Source organism: Apodemus sylvaticus, chromosome 12, assembly GCF_947179515.1.
Source record: "Apodemus sylvaticus chromosome 12, mApoSyl1.1, whole genome shotgun sequence".
Lineage (NCBI taxonomy): Eukaryota > Metazoa > Chordata > Mammalia > Rodentia > Muridae > Apodemus > Apodemus sylvaticus.
In genome coordinates, this window is record NC_067483.1 from 60,564,682 (window position 1) to 60,588,516 (window position 23,835).

The window sequence follows — 23,835 nt, forward strand, 5'->3', positions numbered from 1 at the left end:
CACTGCAGCTGTCTTCAGACACACCAGAAGAGGGCATCAGATCTCATTACAGATGGTTGTGAGCCACCATGTGGTTGCTAGGACTTGAACTCAGGACCTTTAGAAGAACAGTCAGTGCTCTTAACTGCTGAGCCATCTCTCCGCCGCAATAATTCTATTCCAATCCTTCTCTAAGGCTCCTGTCTTTGGTGATTATATAAACTTAATGTCTTCTTTTGAACTGGTTCTGCAGGTTAGGATATAAAGTAATGGGCTTCGCAGCATCTTCCTAGCTATCTATGGTCCACTCTACTCTCAATGAATACTCATCTTCCTAACCCAGTTTTCATATTACAGCCTTACTCCAAACACTGTCCAATTTCTCAGTGGTTACATTTCAAACCCGCCTCACTGAGCATGCAAGGAAAACCATATACAAAAGCATTTGTTCCCCGCTCTTGAGACCTCATGGGCTAACACAAGAAAAGAAAGTCTATGATTCTTAGACTGTTGTCTCTTGTTCATAAAGCAATCTTTCTGGTTTACAGTTGTGCAAAGATGACTTCTTTCCATCAAGCAAATTACACCCTGAACTTCTGCTAAAACACAACCATCCTCCTGCACTCAATCCAGATATCCTCGACCCAAATCCTAGCTGCCCTTTAAGACCCACCCAGATCCCACCTGCCCCTCTAGTTTTGCAGCTGTATCTTGATTCATGACATGTTTTGTTTTGAATATACTGGTGCATTAGTGCCAGCTGAGTGCCCAACAACCTCCCCAAGTGCTTGAGAACGGGAGTTTCTGGATTCTCGAACTTCTTCAAAAGCAGACTGCTGTATCTTGGGAGTGGGACCAAGTCATAGCATGAATTTCATGACCTGAAGGTAATTTTACACAACACTCAGGGACCAGCATGTTGACTGTCCACTTGTGACATCATATGAACACCAGAAAATATTTTATTTTGTAACATTTCAAGTATTGTGTGCTGGTTTTTCTATTGTGTGATAGTTTTTCTAGCAACTTGGCATAAATGTGGGGAATCTGGGAGGACCCTCACCTGATAGCGATGCCTCTATCAGACTGACCTCTAGGTAAGTCTGTGGGCATTTTCTTGATGAATGATTGTACAAGAAAGCGGGCTGAGCAAGCCATGGAGAACAAGCCAGTAAGCAAGCATCCTTCCACGGCCTACGGCTCAGCTTCTGCCCTGACTTGCCTCAGTGATGGACTGTGATCTGGGAGTTTTAAGACAAATCTTTTCCTTCCCTAAGTAGCTTTGGATCAGGGTGTTTATCACAACAACAGAAAGCAAACCAGAACCCCTTGAGGCAGTGGATTAGGGATACCCAACCTATATTTCAATTTTTAGCTATTTAAGAATTATCCTTAACTCCCTCCTAAAATCCTAGAAGGTCAAGGCTTCTCCCTTGGGCAAGAGCTCTGCAGAACCTATTACTGGATTCTGCACTTAAATGGCAGTGTGGATTTAACAAGGTTTCAGAAAACCCAGTTGCTTGAGTTCCTGATAAGAAAACTGATCTGATAAGAAAAGTCTTCTAGGTAATGGCTTGTCTTTCCAGATAATCCACGTGGTCTTAAGTTCTAATAAAGTTATAAACAAGCTCTTCATCAAAGTAGCCCCACCTTCAAGGCAGATTTAACAGTCCACTCACCTGCCGCCCACAGCAAAGTCTGAGATTGCATAATAATAGGACTTGAGAACTTTGGGGTCATTAAACACTTCATCTCCAAAGGTGTTCAGGCGATTGAGCGTCACTCTGATGTCAGTGGCAGTCACCCATTCCTGCCAGGAAGAAAAAAAAAAAAAAGGTAAGCAGACAGGTGAAGAGAAGGAGGCAGAGGCGCTGAAGACGAGAAACACACTTAACAAACTCTTCTAAACAGTTCCCATGTCATTCAAGATCGTCTTCTGCGAGATCAGTGAACTACTGAACTACCATCTTTAATGCCCTGATCTTTTCCTCCTTGACTCCTCTGCAGTCAACACCAACACTTCACAACTTTGAGTTTCCAAAGGGAGAGGACACTGCTGTTTCTTCCTGAGGTAACAGAGAGCTGAGCAAAGCACTTAGGCAGACAGATTCCTAAGCACAAGGTGATGTGTGAGCATCCTGACCCGCGGACTGAATGCAGTCTGTGTTTGTCATGATGTCACATCCATTAGGTCTTCCATGGCCATTCTATCATAAAATTATCACCGCTTCATTACTTTGCTGATGTCACCCATTTCCACAGTGCCTACACCACCCAATCAAATGTATTAGAGGGAAGGAATATGTGTCCATTTTATTCAGTGTAGGGTCCCTCATGCTTGGTACAAAGTCAATGAATCTATGTCTGATCAAGTTGAAAGGTGTACTGGAACAGCAGCAGACAAGGATAAAAGCCGTGCTATTCCCCTGGTTTTTATGATATCTAAACCCTTATAATAACCGTGTTTTCATTGAGCTAACTTTATCAGACACTCACATGAGTGGCACACTGCTATAAAAACGATCCTAATGACTCAGTCTGCCAGAGCTACATCCTGGGCAGTCTCCTTCCGTGCCAGCTCTAGGCCTGGATGTACAGCTGGTTTTGGCAGAGGGGAACATCAGTCGATATGACACAAGCAGAGGCTCAATGGGGACTATTCGTGATGCCAAGGAACTTGTCCTCACTATGGAAAAGCCTGCTCTGGTCTCCTGAACATGGAAGATCACAGGGGAAGAGAAAGGCTCAGTCATCAGCTGACCTGCCTGGTGAGTGAGCCCAGACCCAAAGATGGCACTTCAACTCAAGTCCAGGAAACCCTTGGCCACTGTGTGTCAGACTCGCTCTCACATATGTACAAGCAAGGGTACTAACTTAGGCATTCCAGAAGGTTCTATGAGACCAGCAAGCGCACTCCTGATAAAGAACCACTGCCTCAGGCTAAGCCAACCACCTGGCAATAAGAAGAGCTCATAAAAACTAATCTTCGGGAAGCTTCAAGTATAATTAGAATGGAAAAGATGATTTCACTGTATCCAATCGTGGAACTCAATAACAACTCCCACTCGGGGCCATAATGGCAGGAATCTGTTAGTTGTCCATAACGTAAATAGCTAAGCACACCTCTGCTTAATGCTAATAATACCCCCAGCTTCATCTCTATCGCAGCTCCCCTTTACCAAGGAGAGGGAAAGCTCAGAGTGCCACTGAGTCAACCGCCCCAATATGAATATCTTAACAGAGAATCTGGGGCTCGACTGAACAGAGTCTCAGTGTCAGCTCTGCCGCTAAAAACTGTAAGCTGGGGCAATTTATGACTTTCTGAGCTCCAATGTCTCACCTGTAAAAATGAAGGTAATAAGAAAAAACACCCAACTTACAGAGTTACGAGGGTTAAAAGACTTAATATGGGCTAGATGGCTCAGTGGTTAAGAGCACTGACTGCTCTCCCAAAGATCCTGAGTTCAAATCCCTGCAGCCACATGGTGGCTCACAACTATCTGTAATTGGGTCTAATGCCCTCTTCTGGTGTGTCAAGGACAGTGTGGTCATATACATAAGATAAATAAATAAATCTTTTAAAAAAATACCTAATACACCTAGCCATCACAATGCTGCTAGAGCCTCTATGGCTGAGAACACACTGCACTACAGCACAGCTAAGTGCTAACACACAAGTGCACAAACCAATACACACCGATAGTCAGTGAAACCAGAGACCTTCCTTCTCCTCCGTCTCCTCTGTCTCCTCCATCAGAGAGAAGGCAGTTTACTCTGATCAGCTCGATGTCAAATCTGCTCACCCGATTTGGCCCCGGACTCTGAGAGGCAGGGCTCTCATATCTACACACACATAATTAAAGCTACCACACAATGAAACAAATACTCAAAGCGTTCTTAACACAGAGTCTCGCTAGTTTCTAAGAGCAGCAGACTGTAGAATCCCTACCAAGGAGCTGCTCTGGACAGGCTAGTGGGCATGCAGGCAGTCAAGGAACCAGAAAACCAGCTACAACCTCAAACACTGGTCCCACTGTAGACTCTACAGGTCAGGAAACACAACCAACCAGACAAAGAAATGTGTGTGGCAGAAGTGCCTATCGCCTCTCCCGGGTCTTTCTTTTTGTCTTCTGCTATTCCATCTATTTAAATCAGCTGTTATCTCATCTGCATCACAAGAATCCTTTTCAGAAAGGTGTTGGCTAATGGATTTACTTTCACATTTACCATCTTCAACAGCCTAAAAGAGTACAAGAGGTGGGGAACTGGACACACAGAAAACTGTATTCTCGTCTTTTGACTCTACCTACAACTATACAACCACATCAGAAGGTGTCTTTGAATGTACTAGTAAATTACAGGGCTGGTGAGATGTCTCAGTGGGTAAGGATGTCTCCAGCCAAGGCTAATGACCTGAGTTCAATCCCCGGGACCAACATGGTAGAAGGTCTTGCATGTTGTCCTCTGATCTACATGTGGGTGGTACAGTGTACACCTGTGCTCTCACATACACATACAAAATAAATACATGGAAGACAACAGTAATTATAATAAACTCCAGAGACAGACTGAGAATCCAGAAGTAGAAAGCCAGGAAGAATTCGTTTTCACAAAACGGGAGCAGTTTGCAAAGTCACAGTTAGTCCTTCCTTCTTGCCTTGGTCAGCAAATATAGACTATTTATTGCCCCCATTTAGATACTAACATCACCATGCAAACAGATGTTTGCAAAGTGACATCCGTGTCTGTATCAACATACTAAGAAGGACATGGAATCCTTACTCTTCCATGAGCACATAGCTAGGATGTGTGAGAGGTTTATAGAACCTGAGACATACACAGACTCTGCATGAGAGTACAGGGATGTGCACACGGAACACATGAAAGGAATCCTTGATCCGTCCTACCGTTAGATGGGGAAAGGTTTTTAGCGTGATGTGTATGCACAGTGCCAAGGCGCCCTGACGGTTTTCCTGTCTCTAGAACTCAGCTTCTCAGGTGATGAAGAAATCACAGTGGCTATCAACAGCACAGACAAGTGTCAGTGTGTCATAAGGGAGGAAGAAGGGGATCTCAAATACTTAAATATCTTGCGTCAGCTGTTCTCTGTTTTAAAAATGTGCCTTTTAGTTTGTCAAATCAAGGAACAGTTATGAAAGGATGCAAGAAAAATGAGAGGTTATTTCAAATACCTTATTTTATTTACTTGGGGGATGGGCAGACAGTGAGAAGTTTCAACAGGCAGAGGCACCTCCGTCAAGTCTATGACCTCAGATCCATCTCTAGTACCCACCAGGTAAGAGAGAACCAACTCACACATTGTCCTTCTGATCTACACACATGCTATTGTGTTTATACACACATAGACACCAAATAAGTTTCAAAATTAAAAGAATTAGAATCTTTTTGAGACAGGATCTCATGTATTTCAGGTTGGCCTTGAACCAGCTACCTAGAGGCGCTGGTGACCGAGCAGTCTACCAACGGGCTATACATCCCAGCCCTACGCCAAGTATCTTCTTGGAAAAAGTCTAAAGCGAAATGTTCCCTCTTCAAGAGCACAGATTAAAGTGAGAACTGTTCAGCTTTAATAAGATTTGCAAGAGTATGGTGGTGTACACCTATAATCTTAACACTGGGGAGGTGGAGACTGGAGGGTCAGGGGTTCAAGGCCATCCTCAACTGCATACCTTCAGACTTTGTCTCCAAAAAAAAATATCCCCTTAAATTAACGTGTTGTGTAAAGGTTACACCCTGGAATATATTTTTTAAGAGGAAAAAATATATATATAAGAACATATGTTCCCTAGGCAATGGGAAGAAAATGCCTTTTTTTTCCCACTTACAAATAACACACAGACAAATGGCATAAAATCTAGCTGCCCACGTGACTTGGTAAGTACTCACTTGGGTAATTTTCATTCGATTATGGTCAAGGTTATAGCTGGCTCCCACACCACCCTGTGAGCGCCTACCTGTAGCACGGGGCTGTTGTCGAAGTTGTAGGCACTCGGTCTTCCTTCCAGAGTTGAAAAGGCCACGTTACCGCCGGTGAGGGGGGAAATGTCACTGAATTCATCTGTACACAAGGCCTGCTGCTCGTCCCCTCCTGTCCTGATGAAGCCACGGTTAGCCTTTGAGTACGTGTTCTCACAGGACCCGCTGTAGTACTGGTAAGGAATCCAGGGCCCGTCTTCCCGAGTGCGCTTATAAATGGCGAAACTCTCTGGGCGGCTGGTGTGGAACTTGAGACGCACGTATGTGATGTCAAAAGCCTTCCCTATGGAACAAACACATCAAAGTCCTTAAGTCGCGTGGATGAAGACAAGAAAGGCCCCCATTCCTAACTAGGTTTGAGGCTTGATGAAGGCCCAGCCCTGGGAAAACCTCAGGACACCGGACACACTATCAGCCCAGTAGGCTCCTCTAAACCTGGGAACTGTACATTTCCCCACAAAATACAAAGTACCATGCTTCCTGACATAGGCCATGAAAACTTGTGGCATAAGTGCAGTACCACTAGATTTTAAAATAAAACTAAATAATGAGCTCCCCTATTCTTACTGCTGGGGCTTCGTTGTATACTTAAAATATATTTTCTTAAAATATCTGAAAACTTTTAGAATGGGTCCTCTGGGGGCTTTCAATACATTCGAAGCCTTACCCTTTATTAGCTAGAGTGTTTCTCTTGGTGCACTGTCCTCAGAAGTGCTATCTACCCTAGTGAGAAGGAGAATGTTTGGGACATGAACAGAAAATTCCTCATTCAAAAGCTCAACAAAGAGACAAAAGAAAGAGAAAGGCTGTATCTGAAGATGTTCACAAGAGAGCACGTGAGACGCAAGCTCTGGATGACCAAGGGCAGGAGGAGGAGTCATGGCTGCCAGCCCTCTAGAAGAGCCAGTGGGTCAGGAGTCCCTGCACAGCCACGGCAAGGCCAAAGGCTAGGGTGGCAAGACCCCAGACAATATGCAGCTATTTAATCCCCACCCAAGTTCTTGTGAGGTCTTACAAGGCATTTGCTCTGCTACATCTCTGCTATACCAGAGACACACGGCGACCACAGCTGGCTCAACAAGTATTTGTTTAGTGCAGCTCCATTCAGTCCTGTAAGGTACACAGGGCACGAATGAGGAGAGACCAGCCCTGCTCTCAAGAAGATGGTGCTTGGTACTCCCCCCAAGTGAATCATCTCTTAGAAAAAAGACACCCTGACCTTCTCCTGTGCAGAACACAGACTCCTGCCCTCTGAGATGTCCTCGAGTGTGCACCCAGGCCAGATCCTCCTACCCAGCTCTATCTAAGGTAAGACTGATTTTCTCAACTGGTCCAGATCATAGAAGAGATTTAATAACTGCCCCCAACAGACAGACAGGCCAACCAGACAGGATGGACGGACAGACAGACAGGACAGATAGGACAGGTAGACACACACACACACACACACACACATGGCTGAACTAAAACTCAAAGCTCAGGCATATAAGAAGAACACAGGACAGGGCCTGAGGAGCCTGTGCGCAGGCCTGCCTCCTGTATTTAGAAGCTGTCTGATTCTCTGTAGCAGTGTCTCTTTTATAACAATAAGGACAATCCTGCCCATCCACTCTTACACATCCTGGACTATTATAAAGTTCTAGGAAGTGCTTAGTTTATGAAGACAGCTCTTGAACCAAGGGTTTGGGCCTATTCAGACAAGGACCTCACTGACCCAGGGGCTACTTAGTAATTACATTCACTGAAGAACATTCCACAAATACAGATCTCCCTCAGGTACCCACACAGCACTTTTCCAAACAGGTCACACACAACATTTCTACAGCTTTGTTGAAAGAACCATTGTCTCCGCTAAATCAAGGATGAGACTATTGTAGAGTATGCATGGTATTCCAGAAACTTACTATCTAAGGCATTCCAACAAGACAAACAGTTGATTCTACACAGGAGTAGGTGGCTTAGGATTGCCATGGGCTTCCATATTACCTTGCTTTTCTTCTTTCCCTACCTTCCTGACATCTATCTCAGTGCTTTATAGCACCCTGACCTATGGCGGACCCCTTCTGAAAGAAGTCTGCATACAAGGCCCCTCAGGTGCCCACAGCAGCAAAACACCCAGAGAGGCACACGGCTGTCAGTGAGCTCTGAGGCTTGCTGGCTTCCCGGCTGAGCTCTCGGGCTCACTTAAGAGCAGATTTTCTCTCTCACCTCTGTTCACGAAGAAGAGGGAAAGAGCTCTGTGGCAACTTTCTCAGACAGCCACACACTGCCGCTGGAATCACAGTCTAAGCTCTGAGCGTACAAGAATGCAGTTTCCTTGTGGGATCCTATCACAAGGGTGCAGCATGGAGGAAAGCCACCTAAGCCCAGGTTTGTGGAGTGTTTCCTGAGGAAAGCGATGTCTACTTCCAAGACCAAGAAATGCTTAGAACTAGCGAGCGGCTGCGCTAAAGAAATGACATGTGTGACTGTGGGGAGGGAGGAGATGAAAGGCATGCACCACCACGCCCTGACTGAAGAACACCTTAAGATGTGGCAACATTCCAGGAGCAATGGCATGCTAACCATGAGCCAGGGCCAGTTAACGACAGAGAGATGAATGGACCTGGAGTGGCGTGCAGGGAGGCGACATCGAGAGGCACAGCGGTAGACAGACTGGATCAGGCGCTGCTTAAAAACCCTGCTCCACATCCTCATCAGAACAGCCCGTCCCGTTAAGCAGAAGATTAGGAACAACCCTTAAATTTCTGGATTAAAAGCCACCAAACGGAAAGTGATGCCACTCACTGGAACTACAGAAGAAAACCAGTGTTATAAACGTGGCTGATAAGTTCATCCCAGATACAGTAGACCTGAAGTACCTGCGAGCCATCTAAATAAGAGGAAAGCTCTCTAAGGGGACAGGAGGCGAGTGGTCTGATGGACCAGAAGACTGTAGGTTAGACATAAAGACAGGAGCCCTTAGGATGTAGATATCAAAGCTTTAAGGCACTGGTAGAGTCCAAAAAGTAAGTGTGTTACACTAAGAACCAATATCCATGATCACTCTGAGGAACAAGGCTTAAAGCACAGCCGGAAGAGATGACAGAGCACGAAACGCAGGCGTAAGCAGGGAGAGGAGGAGCCAGGCAAAAAACGCTGAGAAGGGACCATCAATAGTGTTACCATGGCTAAGAGCTGGGCTGGGGTGATGGCTAAGTCAGTGCAAGGGCCTGCAGCTCAAACATGAGGAGCCGAGTTCAGAGCCCCAGGACCCACACAAAAGACTGGGTGTGACTAGTGCCCCTGTACTCCCAGGAGAAGTGGGAACAGGAGGACACCTAAGGGTGCTGCCCACTCAGTCTGGCCTATCAGCAAGCTCCAGGTTCAGTGAAAAGACACAGTCTCAACATAGAAGGTGGAGAGGCTGGAGAAATAGCCCAGCTAATCATAGCATTTCCTGTTCTTCCCAAGGACCGAGACTTTGGTTCCCTGAACCTGTATCAAGAGACTCAAAGCTTTCTTCTGGCTTCTTCAGGCATGAAACTGAGAGAGTTCTGATAATGCGTCCCCGCTCTTGGGCTAAGAGGCAGACAGTTGGGGAAGCTGAGTGAGGAATAGAGCTTTACTTTTTAGAGTTTATTGAATTTATCATAGTTGTGCATGAGACAGTGTGTGCGGGAATGCCCGTGAAGGTCAGAGGACTCCCTTCTGGGAGTCAGTTCCCTCCTCCCATCCTGGGTTCCAGGGATTGAACTCAGGTTATCCGGCTTGTGAAGAGAGAACTTTTTGCACACGGAACCATTTTGCTGGCCCACATGCTCTAACAGGCACTTGCAAAACAGTCCCCCCCACCACACACACACACACACACACACACACACACACACACACACACGGTAGCCTTATTGGGCAAAGACTGGCCACTGAGGGCGACAATCACAGCTCTGCACAGATATTTCTGTAGAAGCATCATTTCCTCCAGCAGCCTAGAGCATCCTCTTTACTGAAGGACAGAGAGACGTGGAAGTTGCTTCAAGGAATTTGGATCTACTTTCTAACAGCAAAGAAACGGACCCAGTGTGGTGCTGTGACCCTATAATCCCAACTCAGGATAAGGCACGAAGATCCTGACTTTGGAATCAGCCTGAGCTACACAGGAAGACCCAGTGCCCAAACTAAAGAGTGAAGCTCTGTGGTGTAACACCCACTTATTGTGCACAGGCTCTGGGTCCAAACCCCAGCAACACGCAACACACACACACACAGAGCAAACAAGATCAAGAAATGGAATGGAGGCTGGGGCATGGGATCGTCTGTGTTACTGAGATTATGATGACCGTGAATGATTGAGACCTGGAAAACAAAAGCTTTCGTGCTACACTTGAGAGCTCCCATGCCTGCCCTCCTTCTATCTTACCAGATTCCCTACCTCTTATTGGCCCGTCTTATAATTCCACATTGGCAAAGTGAAAACTAAGTCATTGGTAGGCAGATAGAAAATAAGTCCAGGTTCTGATTTCCAATCCAGTGAGTCTGCCACACGACCATTTCATCACGGGATCAAGCAAAACTAGACCCTATGGCTTTAAGGAACAGAAGCCAGATCAAATGACTGAGGAAATCCTCAATTCTGGATGCATCACCTCCTGTTCAGGCATCAGAAGACAAGCCACGGGTACACACACCCTACAGAAAAATACTTAGCTTCTGAGAGTTCTGCTGTCCCCTCTCCCCTGCCACCACCACCATTTTCCCTTTAAACAAACAAACAAAAACCTCAAGTGCAGATGTTAGAATGGAACACTCAAAATTAATTCCTATTTTCTGCTCTGAATGCTACAGTCCATGCTGGCTGACAGAGATGGAGGGGGGAGGGGGGCCTGAATCAGGGAATGCAGCCATGCTTCCAGTAGGGCCAAGCCAAGGAATTCTGCTCCAGCCTCCTACGTGGTAAAGTATTTCTAATCTCCCGGAGTGGGGAGAAGCTCTTCCTGTCTCAGAGTTGGATGCAAACACTGACTGCCGGGGAACATAAACGTCTCTCTGTTATGTGCAGTTCAGAGGAATTCCAGGAGGACCTTGTGAAACAACTGCCTTTACAGTTTACTGATGAATGATAACGGCCATACAGAACTTTCCAGGATTCCAACATGCCTTCCAAGGGCTGAATCAGAACAAAAGAAGTTCCTTCTAAAGAGCCAAATTAGGTGCTGCGGGGTTCACTGCTGAACCTACAGGCTAACTCATCAGTCTCTCTGAAGTCAAGACTTGGGAGTGGAACACTAAGATAGCTGTAGAACAGTTGATTAGAGATGGTGCATGTTTAGACTACTAACTAGGACTCTCCAAACAGTTAACACAAACAGCAGACGCAGACAGCAACTGTTTGAAACCGTTCTCAGGGTTGTGAGCGGAGTTCCCAGGACAGCCTGTCCAGCTGCAGACCAGCTGTCACTGCTGCACCTCAGAGAGGACTGCAGACAAACACAGCCCCGCCAATCCACGCAGTCCAGAGCCAAGCCTGGGCTGGGTCTGGGATCTTCAGGGCAAACCAATAGAAAGCACTAGAACAGTTAAGCACATCCAGAGTGTGCTGAGGTGACCCCAGCGAGTTAGGCAGAGTCATTCCTACCACCGAGAGCTCAGTCCTGAGGGCCCGAGTGAGGAGCTGGGTTGTCTGTTGCCTTAAGCATCACCTTTCAAATAGAATGTTGGAACAGAGGGAGGAGGGGAAGAGGAAAAATGGGAAACAACTCATTTCTTTCCCTTACATTTCAGCTACCGTTCACGGTCTGGCCCTTTGTCAAGTAGCCAAATACTATCAGAAGAAGAGCACAGACCCACAGAAGGCGCATTTGAATTACTACAATTTATAAACGGGACAACCTTGACACTTTTCTAGCAAATGGTAATTTTCCACTAAACGTATTATAACAAATACAACGGAGCTTTCAATTCAAGAAAGTCTCATCTCAAATGCATGACCCAGGCCTTCAACAGTCTGATGTCCCAAGTGTGTGTAATGAGCACGGTCCTTCATATGTGTGCCATGTTATAACACAGACCTGCTAAATCAGAAGACAGAATGCGAAGAGACAAAGTATTTAGATTTCTTTTGTAAAAGTTAGTCTACACATCAAAGGCTCTTTATAAGAACAAGGTATGGGTCAGTACGGAGCTAAGAACACTTTTGAAGTAGACGATGCAGTTTTGGAGATGAAAGCATCCCAATTTCTAAGAAAATCAGATTTTTTTTCCATAAAATACCAAACCTGAAGTTATGGTGAAGGACACAATTCTGCCCTCTCCCTACTATCCCCCCTCCCCCAAAACACTTGGTACTATCCACCTGTACTGTCAAGAACAGACTCTCCAAGGGCTACATATCCTTCAGTAAACTGAAAGGCCAAGCTATTGTGATTCAACCTGGCTATTAAACATAGCCATTTCGTCAGGCAGCCACTGCACAGACAGAGAGACTTAACCAATACTAAAATGTCAAGCATGCCTGGAAGGTCATTTAAAATAGGTGCAAATGACCATTAGAGACTGACATTTTCCATTACAAAACATCAGATATATTTACCCTAATCTGGGTATCTCCTCTGCCACTTCATGTTATAGCTTCAGCAAAAGAGATTAGATTACCAAGAGAAAGCCCAAGCCAAGCGCTGGCTGGGAACACAGCTGATTAACCCAAGCCCCACGCTTACAAGACTTAATTCAAGCCCTGATTCAGGCTAGTGGGTCACAACATGCCTGAGATCCTCGAGCCGAGCTAAAGGAATGAGGCCGGACTTTCCTCCCACTCATCCACAGTCAGGGAAAAAAAATCTGCTCACTCTGCTAAGCCAAGCTCTCGCTGTGGGAACCGACCGACAAGAGGGAGGCAGACAGAGAAGGCAGATATTGAATTTATTGAGCGAATAAGGTAAGCAAAAAGGCAGTGATACAGAGGCAGCAGTAGCGAACCTTCAATCACGGGGAAGTGTGGGAAAGAAGACATCAGAATTTTCCGGGAAGGTGTGTATTGCTCTGTGCTCTTATCTGCACAGAAGGGTGAGCATCAGTAAAGGAGTCTCGAGAAGATAGTCTGATTGTAAAAACCTTCCAGCATCTAAGGATAGCAGTGTAGTACAAACCAAGACCAACTCCAATGACCCCACCCCCACCCCCAATCCACAGAGCCACGGAAAGCTAGAGTGCAACTTCGTCTCTTCATTAACTATTTAGTCAGTGAATTACCCCAAAGCTCACTATGACAAACTTCATTTTGTAAGAATACTTTTTACTGGTTGTTTCTGTAGCTTCCAATGAACGCGTCCCCTTTCCACGCCCCCACAACCACATCCTGCTTGAATCTTTCGTCCGTACGATAATTCCTATAAAACCATTTATGGCTAAGTACAAAATGGCCTTCTCGGTTTTCATGGTTGCACACCCATTTCTTACCACAGCTACCCACTAGGTCAGAGTTAACAGTCCTCATTGGTCCTGAGAATCGTATAGATCCAAATTCTTCCGTTCACTCAACAAATATTTACCCAACGTTAATATGTGTCAGCTAGTCAATATCCTAAGCATGAGGCCACAGCAGGGAAGAAGAGACATATGGTGCCAAGAAGGCGGAATTCGCAGTCTAGTAGGTGTCAGAGGGGGGCTAGGGTTGGACAAACATTAATGATGTGAACTTGGGGAGAGGCTCAGTCACTGCTTGCCTCGGGAACTTCAAGGACTTGAGTTTGATCTACAGAACACACACAAAAGGCCAAATAAGCATGTGCATACAAAGACCCAATGCTGTCAAGACAGAGACGGACTGATCCCTGGGACTTACTGGCTAGCCAGCCAAGCATAATCAGCGAGTCCCAGATCACAATAAAGACCGTGTCTCAGAAAACAAAGTGTGGGGCTGGAGAGATGGCTCAGTGGTTAAGAGCACCATCTGCTTTTCCAGAGGTCCTGAGTTCAATTCCCAGCAACCACATGGTGGCTCACAACCATCTGCAATAAGATCCGATGCACTCTTCTGGTGTGTCTAAAGACAGCAACTGTGTACTCACATGCATAAAATAAATAAATCTTTAAAACAAAACAAAGTGTATAGCTCCTCATGGAATGGTATCTGATGGTGAATTCCAGCCTCCACACGTACACACTTGCACAAACATGATTACTCATCATAAGCATGAATACACACACACACACACACACACACGTTATACATGTCAGATGATGGAAAGTATAGAAGGGAGGAACGCTACCTAACACTGCATTATCAGAGGTGACCTCATGAACGTGGATATGGTGGTATCTGAGCACAGTGGAACACTAGAACACGTGGGTGAGAGAGAAGCCTTCTCAGGACAAATGCAAATACCCCGAGCCTGCCAGCAGCTTTAGGGAGTGGTCAGGAGGTCAGCATGAATAAGGTGGAAACCATTAGGGGATGGGGCCAAGAGCACAGGACTCCGCAGGCCATTGACAAGACCTGGTTCTTACTAGATGAAAACCTACTGGAGAATTCTGCAGGCAAAGGCCCATGCTCTGCTACTTTTCTATTTTGTGCTTGTGTGTGAGAATGCAGCTTTACGCAGACCATGTACACGTAGAGGTCAGAGGACACCTCGTGAGGCCTGGGCTCACATTTAAGTTGATGGGCTTGTGTGCAAGTGAATCCAGCCACCGAGCCACCTCACCAAGCCCCCGTAAGACTCACTTGGGCTACTGTACTGGCAAAACACTCTCTAGCCGGGACAGAAAATAAACAAAGCTGGTGGGGAAGTGGCTGCAATAACCCAGGCAAGAGATGACAATGGTTTGGTCTGAGGTGGCAGTTAATAAGCAGTGGTCAGACTGGAGACAACTGGAGATGTATTATGAGAGGTTAGTAGATGCGTTTTAGTGACTGACTGGCTATGAGGCAAAAGCTTTGGCTTCAGCCATGAGAAAGGCAAAGCTGGCAGTTACTGAAACAGCTGCAGGGGTAGACTGAGGAAGCCGGAACTTGCAATGGGTATGTGTTGGGTGTGCCTAGGAGACACCACGTGAGAGGGTCAAGTGAGCAACTAACACGAGTCTGGAGCTGGAGATGTGGCTCCACTTCCCTGACAGGAATGAGGCCCTAGGTTCAAACTCCGCTACCACAGAAACAGGCAGACAGACTCTGAAGGTGAGGAGGTATATATAGGTAGGAGAGAAAAATCTGGAAGTCCTCAAGAATCAGTGTTCAAAGCCATGGAGTTAGACAAAAATGTCCCTTAGCTAGATTCAGGCGCGAGGACAGATAGACACTGGGACTCATGAGAAACAGCTACTAAAGAGAAAGACTTTTATTTTTTGAGATTATATTATTTCATTTCCCCTCTTCCCTTTCCTCCTTCCAAGCCCTCCCTGCTCTCTTTCAAATTTATGGGCTCTTTTTCCATTAATTGTTATTGTATCGGGGTATGTGTGTGTTCGTTCCTAAATACATATAAATTTATAAATACACCCTGTTCAGTCTCTATAATGTTACTTGTATATAAATGGTTTCAGGGCTGACCATCTGGATAACCAATTGGTCTGTTTTTCAGTAAGAGAAACCAGCTGAGTCAATTATTTCTTAAAGAACAAGAAAGATGGAGATTGTGCTCTGGCCACTACATTTCACAACCTGGAAGTCTCTACTATCTTGACAAGTAGCTTGGTAGAATGCTAGTTAAAAACAAGGAAGAATGTTGGGCTGGGTTGGGTAGGGCAGAGCAGGGTGAGGTGTGTACTGGAGCCAGCTAATAAAGATCATTTCCAAGCAATTTTGTTATACTGTCTGTCTTTCGGACCTTCCACTATGTGTGGAGCACCTTTTACCATCTGAGCCATCTCCTTGGTCCCAAAACCATCTTTAGTAAAGCTAGAAGATAACATATCTTGTGCTGGCGGAATGACTCAATATGCCTGGAGTTTGAGAGAACTGTTTCCCTGATGGCACACATGGACCAGAGTGATTTCAGCATGCTCACCTTGGCTAGCGTGAAACCCAGAGGGACAGCATTACTAAGGATTCCCAAGAGAGAAAGAAGGAATAACAGACATTTCAGGGTCACTGTCACTTGAAAAATATTTAATTTTTTGCATATGTATGTGCACCAGGTATATGCAGAAGCCCTCAGGTGTCAGAAGATAGTTGTGAACCAATATTCAAGCGCTGGGAAAAATCTGGGTTCTCTGCAAGAGAAGAAGGTACTTTTTTTTTCTTTTTCTTTTTGGGTTTTTTTTTCGAGACAGGGTTTCTCTGTGTAGCCCTGGCTGTCCTGGAATTCACTCTGTAGACCAGGCTGGCCTCGAACTCAGAAATCCGCCAGCCTCTGCCTCCCAGAGTGCTGGGATTACAGGCGTGCGCCACCACCGCGGGGCTCAGAAGGTACTTATTAATGCTGAGCCAAACAGTTCCTACCCGACAGGAGTTCCAGAGAGCCCTCTCCCAGTCTACACAGCCTGTACCTAGGCTTTCGGGCTATAGCGCTCTCCAGATCCTGGCCCCGAGTTAGGCACCAAACTGGCTGTAAGCATCACCTAGAAAACTTTTGAAAATGGCAAAGAAATCTTAAGTCTCAGTTCTAAAAGGTCACTTTAAATCCAAAACCAGTAACTTTTTTTTATGTAATTACGTTGAAGAACCACGTCCCTGCTGTGATGGCTAGTTTTAACTGTCAAGCAGACACAGTGTAGAATCATCTTTGAAGGAAGTCCCCGTGAGGAACTGTCTATATTACACAGGCTAACAGTGTGGCTGTGAGGGATTTTCCTAACTTAGTTAACTGAAGTTGGAAGACCCATCCCGAATATGGGCAGCGCCATCTCATGAGCTGAAGGCAAGGGAGAGAGCGGGCTGAGCATGTGCGCGCATGCGCTCACTAACCAACCAGCCTCTGCTCTAGACTGCAGATAGAGCTAAAGGCTTCAGGTCTTGCCACTTGACTTCCTGGTGATGATGCAGTGACTACAGCCTGCGACTGTTAACCGAACCCTCTTAAGTTGCTTGCAGGACATTTTATCTTTTAACAGAAACATGGCTAACACATGTGCTATAAGCACTTTCATCTCAGGTCTCCGGCTTTAAATGAGTCAGGGAGAAAACACCTAAATTGTGGGTGTTACACTGTAGAATGAACGGGGCAAACCCAAGCAGGTCGCTTCACTTTCACAGGTGATAGATTTCAAGGCAAAACGTGTACCAAGCATCTACTGCAGACAAATACTGACCACCTTAAATGCAATGGAGACTGGCTAATCAGTATCTACAGGCTTAGAGTGACTAGACCAACTGAGTCCCACCTCCATCACATCTCTTTCCCAAGTCAGTTTCCTCAGGACTGTACTTCTTAGGCCAATGAAAACACACATTTGATGTGTAAAAACTACATGTCTAAAATGTCATGATGTTATCCTTTACATGCAAACATGGGTCAAATTCCTCATCCCTTCAGGCTCTTTGTCTTCCCACAAACTGCTACGACACTAAGACCACCAGCAATTCTCATCGGGAGGAACAGACACAGAAGCGGAGTGAACTGCTGTTTCAGTGCGCTCCAGAACAGGTAAGAAAGCAGTTTGTTCCTTTGTTTGAACGCCTAGGCTTGTTCAAGCCAGGTCTCTGCTGCAGTGCTGGTATTTTCAGGCAGAGTGTTTGTTACACTCCGCTGGTTTAGATCAGTGTGGAAATATTGACTTTTCAGAGAAGAAATTTCAGATGTTTATTTTTAAGAAGAAAAAAAAATGGATACCAGAGAAGTTTGAGAACAAAGTGCGTGATGCTTAGATAGCTGAGAAGGAAGGAGAGGAGGGGGAAGAGACATGGAACAGGGAGGGGGAGGGGAAGAGAGGGAAGAAGAGGCGGTGGGAGGGGAAAGGACACAGAAGAATTATAGCATGCTGGATTCCAGACCTCATGCTCCAGTTTCCAGGTATCCCCCAGCCTCACACACCGGATGCAGGATCTTTTTTGGGGGTGGGGGTGCATCACTAACCTCACCTCCTGTCCAGCTCTGCATGAGGACGCACCGTCTAAGTCAGGGCTCATATTCTATATATCCTGGGGACTCTCTGGAGTTTGTCTATTTCTGTAAAATTTCCTTAGAATGGAGCCATGCCTACTCACACATAAACCCTCCCTGGCTGCTTACTGGCTCCCAGAGCAGAGATGTATGGACAGCATTGCATGGCCAACAACAACAACAAGATATCTACTACGTGACTGTCAGACAGTCTAAGAAATCCAAAAATATAAAAACAAAGATGTCATGGGCCCCAGGGGGAAACCTACCACTATCACTCTGCTAAATGAACATGGTGATAAAGTGAGTCCTAATGATCTATCTATACCTATAGATCAATGCATTGCTTAATCCTCATTGGAGAAGCCTCTTATTGCAGTAGATGGTACTTAACACAGAGCCCCTCAAGAACGAGCAGAAAGTGAAGGACTTTGGAGCCCTCAGTCCTGGATGGGATCTCCTGCCCCTCTCGATGCCCAGGGATCTATACCAAAGAGGCAGAAAGCCTGCTAAGAGCCAGGGGTGGTGGATGACTCCAAGGAAACATTTTCCAGATACAAGGCTGCTACATGTATGAACACAGATAGCCTGTGACAGGGGAGACAAAAACTGTACAGGCCCAGCAGCGAGAGGGAAGCAGAGTCTGCACCGCCCCACCCCCACCCCCAGCCAAGAAGCTGTAAGTGGTTGATAGCTGCTGTAGGGAGAGGGAAAATCATGCACATACATTTTTGCCATTTTGGTTTTGGTTTTAAGAAAAAGAAAATGAAGTTAGGTGGGTGGGGGGAATCGGGAGGAGTTAGAGAAAGGCAAAAAATATGATCAAAATATGTGAAAATGTTAAAAATAAAATAATAACTTTTTAATACATGAAAGTTTGAAGAAAAAAGTTTCTACGAAGCCTTCTACCATTCTTTCTACAGGGCGCACGGTTCTGAAATCTGATTCACTACATCTGATCTTTTCTTGTAGTACCACCAAAATAACAAAAGACAGACGTTTATCTACAATTTTCCAAAATTAGTGACAACTTAAACGAGTTTGATACCTAGAAGTACATACTATTTTACAGAGGGAAAATCACTTTATTTCCTGCAAATAAGCATGCACAAAAGCAGTAAACAGAACTTTTCATTTTAAAACTCAAATCTGAATGATATTCTTTTACTCATACAACTCATGAAAATGAAGCAGACAAGCAGACAGACAAGAGACACAAGACTTCTGGAAAAGAGGCGCCATTTTCCAATGCGGTCCTCTGTGCTCCAACAGTGAAAGCAGAGAAACGAATTCATTACGTCAAACGGGAATCACGGGTGGGAGGACGGGAGAGACGACGTGTTGAAAACTGCAAATGGAAAAGGCGAACAGATCTCATTTAGATCTCCATGAGAACCTCTCGCCCTTGGCTTTTGGGTAGGAATTCAGCCTTTGACAAGGCTTCCTTGTCCTTCTGTTCTTCTGAGCGGATGGACAATTTACATCATGAGCATATCCAGCCAGCTGGCATCCCCTCTACAAGTGAGTGATTGTGAGCAGATGCCTTAGAAGACAAGCATAACAGTCCCCACTTCTCATCTATGTGCCCTCCCTGCAGGGGCGTGGCTCTCCACGGAAGCCATTACAAGTTCCCCGTGGTCTCTCATCCCTCCATCCCTCCCAGCCTGCATTTAGACTTGTTGTCCTATTTGTGTTTAAACTTCGAGCTCCCAGCACATAGCTAACTGTGTTTGGTCTCCCTAAACCAGATTAAGTAACCTCGCACACCCGGACACGGACACCGGCGTGTTTGATTTTTCCAGTGACTGTGAGTGAAAGCAGTAATTCCTAGGATAGACTCAATCTACAACTCTTGAGAATCTGCTACAACAAAGAATCAAGACTTCTGAGTAGGCAGCTGGAACGATGGAACGATGGCTCAGCAATTAAGAGCACTGGCTGCTCTTCCAGAGGATCAGGGTTCGATTCCCAGCAAGCACATGGTGGCTCACAACTGTCTGTAACTCCAGTTTCAGAGAATCAGACACCTTCAAGCAAATGCACATGCAAGCAAGATATCAGTGCATGTGAAATAAAAATAAATAAATAAATGAATTAATGAAAAAGTAAATTGATTTTAAAAAAAGACTTCTAAGTGGAAGTTCATCAAAATGACCAGTGTGTCTATCTACTGCTACAGTAATTTAGAGATGAGTTTTTTTCTAATTACAGCAATCATCTTATCTTTTCCTTAATGAATAGTATCATATGAAAATTCTCTTCGATTAAAAAGTAGAAAAGACTTGGAGGTTAAATAATAAATGTCCCTTCCCAGAGATAAGAAATGTTCCCTAATAAATCCCCAGATTTATAAATTACATGTACACCAGCTTCAGTGATGTGGGGAAAGAGGCCACTTGACAGATAAGGCACACAGCATATTTTAGGTGGTTGAGCCCTTTTATCTGCTTTCCCCTCTCTAGTGAGAGCAAACATTCAGCATGATAAGAAATGCTTCCAATCCACCCCCTGACATACTTCAAGCAGACAGCACCTCGGGTCTCCCGCACAGGGTGATTCACACGCACCCACAATGGGACCTTTTCTACCTTTTCTATTTACATCCTGGAGAACTGCCAACGCCCTTTGCCGGCTCTCTTTGATCTGACGCCAGAGACTTGGTATCCAAAAGCCACCTAGAAAAATTCTCCTAGGAGCTCCAAGCTGTCTAGAGCTGGAGGTGGGGATGGAAAGCATTCCAGAGCCCACATATCCATCCACGCAGGTCCCCGCAGACTCACCGCGCAGACGCACCGCGCAGACTCTCCAGGCAAGGCACTGCGAACATCCCAAAGTCTGATTAATTGTGTTTCATTGTCTGCCCCCAAACCATATCCTACGACTCTCCAAGGTACACTGACTCCTTCTGCAGTCTCCCTTCATTATTACCCATAAAGCACTCTCTTCAAATACTCCCTGTCCTGCTAGGTTCAGGTCACGTAAAGCCACTTTCCGTCTGAACTGTCCCTTACTGGCCAAATCGTGGAAGTGGCTACTTGAGTACTTACCCCTCTGTGCAAGTTTTCTTGCTCCAGAAAAGTTAATTAAAAAGCAAGAAATTGAAGCTCTTTGGTAGTTTTTATCATAACATTTTTAAAAAATTTCTCTGACCATAATGCATATTAGAAAAGACACTTCATATTACAGCCTTAACCTTTACACACACACACACACACACACAGAGAGAGAGAGAGAGAGAGAGAGAGAGAGAGAGAGAGAGAACTCAAGCTTAGCTCTAAAAAATGCTGTCTTATGATACAATCTACTATTATTCTATTCCTGCACCATTTGTTAGGAAATGCTGGCCTACAGGTCACATTAATGAACTGAAACCCATGACTTAAAAACGTTACTTGGCAATCCCTAGGGAACTGTCCTTGGCACAGACCAGGTGCTCTTGCTGAGTTGACTGATCTTTCACATTGGTCAGGGCAGAACTCTACAGTGAAATATTGCCTGTATATAGACATAAGGCTTAGTACCATCTTTCCAAAGCTCCTCTTTAAAAGATTTAAAAAAACAAGACCACATTAAACAAACAAAAAACAAAACAAAAGCTCCTAAATCCTCTGTGTATGACAGTCTTTAAAACAGTATCAAAGAAAATATTCTCTCTCCCAAAGCTAGACTGCAAAGATTCCATTCATGAGCATGACACCCTGTATTCTAGCCCCACATAAATCAATCGTTTACATCCTGTGACTCTGGTTCCAGATCCCCTCAGCAATGACCGTGACAAGCCTTCAGGGTGGGTAGCACGGGACAGTAGCTTCTCTACTGTCATGGAGGACTGACGCCCAGTACTTGGGGTTAGATTCCTGCTACAGTAAAGACTGGATGATTTTACTACAGCGGTCCATTTTACACGGATCGTGAGCATGGGACTCTTTCCTGGAAATTTTTAAAGACCTGAGATGTATTTACATGTTGCATTTTTTAAGCTTTGACACATGGACACTGAAGGATATGGGGTATGAAAGGATATGGGATCAGGAATTTTGTCTTGCCCCTGCCTGCCACTCCTTTGAGTCACATATCTGTTGTTTTTTAATAGGAAGAAAACAATAAATTTTGATGAACGCATTTTGTGCCTGGTTAATTCAATGACAGATTCATTTTATAAATATAGTTTGAAACTTAACATGTACCAGGCAATTGGTTGTGATACTAAAGATGACATTAAAATGAAGTAAAAACATGCGTCTCTGCACTAAGATGTCCTACCTGGTGAGAGAAAATACAGGGAAGTAAACCACAGAGTGAGGAGAAAGAAAGCTCCCCACATTGGCAAGGAGCTACTTTAAGCCCACGCCCTTTCTCACCTAGGGGCCTCCGTGCCCCGGGCAGCACATCCGTGCCACACGCTCTTGAGCTTTGGAATGGTCTGGAATGGCTGCGGATGCTGTTCAGTCACGGAGTACTTGCCTAGCGTGTGAAAGGACTCGTGTTTGATACCGATTACAGGACAAAAGAAGAAAAAGAGAAAAAAAAGAAAAAAAGGAAGGAAGGGAGGGAGGGAAGAAGGGAAGGAGGGAGGGAGAGAGGGAGGGAGGGAAGAAGGAGGATGAATTTTGATGAAGCTATATCAATTCTAAAAAGCTTGGGGCCAGGGAGGTAGTTCAGTCACATTGTAAAATGCTTGGTACACAGCTCTGAAGACCCAAGTTCATTCTCCAGTGCTCTTGTATAAAAAGCCAAGTGTGGTGGTGCATGCCCACTATCTCAAGGTGGGGACAAGACGATCCTTGGAGCTTACTAGCTAGCCAATCTAGACAAAATGGTGAGTTCCGGGTTCAATGGGGGCCTGCTGCGTGTGTGTGTGTGTGTGTGTGTGTGTGTGTGTGAGAGAGAGAGAGAGAGAGAGAGAGGAAATGAAAGTTAATGATATCTGCAACATAAAATAACAAGTAAAATTCTTAAATGAATCTCCATTCTGTAGATTTAACTAAACCTCTACAACAGTCTCACCTATATTTTCTGTTCAGCCAAGCTCTGTGAACCCAACTACAGATAATCTTGTAGTGAGTGATTTGCAAAAGACAACAGAAATTCCACTTTAAAGGCTATAATTTGCCCAATAACTAATCACAAGGTCTTCAAACAGAAGCTTCTAGGTGTCTGCATAAGGAAAATATAATCTTTGGTTTCTATACCCACAGCCTCCAAAACAGAGCACTATCTCCATCTTCATATGGCCACGAGGGACAAGTCACAGGCCGTGTTCTAGAACAAGTTCTTATGGGCTGGGGAATAGCTCTGCATGGAGATCTGAGCTAGAGCTCCGGCGCCCACACAAACCATCGTGGTGATGCTCGCCTGCAGTCCAGCCAGCCTAGAGCAGTCAGCAGCCTCAGGTCCCACAAAACAAGGTAGAGAGATGGCTTCGTGGGGAAAGTGCTTGCTAGCAAGCAGGAGGACCTGGGCTCAGATCCCTAGAGCCCGTATAAAACTGAGTCAGGAGTGATTATACTGCGCCTGCAACCCCAGCACTGGGAGGTCGAGGCAGGTAGATCCAAGGGCCTATTGGCCGTCTAGACTAGCAGAAACAGTGAACAACAGGTTTGCCGAGAGTCCTTGTCTCAAAAGCTAAAGGGGTGAAGTGACTGAGGAAGGTATCACCTCGGGCCTCTGCATGTGCCTGCACACACATGCACACATGTATGGACCACACACACACACACACACACACACACACACACACACACACACGAAAAAAAAAAAAAAAACAAACGAGGTAGATACCTCCTGAGGAACAATATTCAAAGTTAACACTCTGGTCAGCCACACACACACACACACACAC

The 23,835-nt window shown here is 45.3% G+C and overlaps 1 protein-coding gene across 1 annotated transcript in view; it reads right to left on the reverse strand.

The window, feature by feature from the left end:
* Positions 1–23,835, reverse strand: part of Lamc1 (laminin subunit gamma 1) — a 118,652-nt gene that overhangs the window by 36,647 nt on the left and 58,170 nt on the right. The window contains exons 2-3 of the mRNA XM_052199952.1: positions 5,955–6,259; positions 1,659–1,789 (exon numbers count right to left, since the gene is read on the reverse strand). Coding sequence (XP_052055912.1) covers positions 1,659–1,789; positions 5,955–6,259 — 436 coding nt within the window. The remainder of the gene's footprint in view (positions 1–1,658; positions 1,790–5,954; positions 6,260–23,835) is intronic.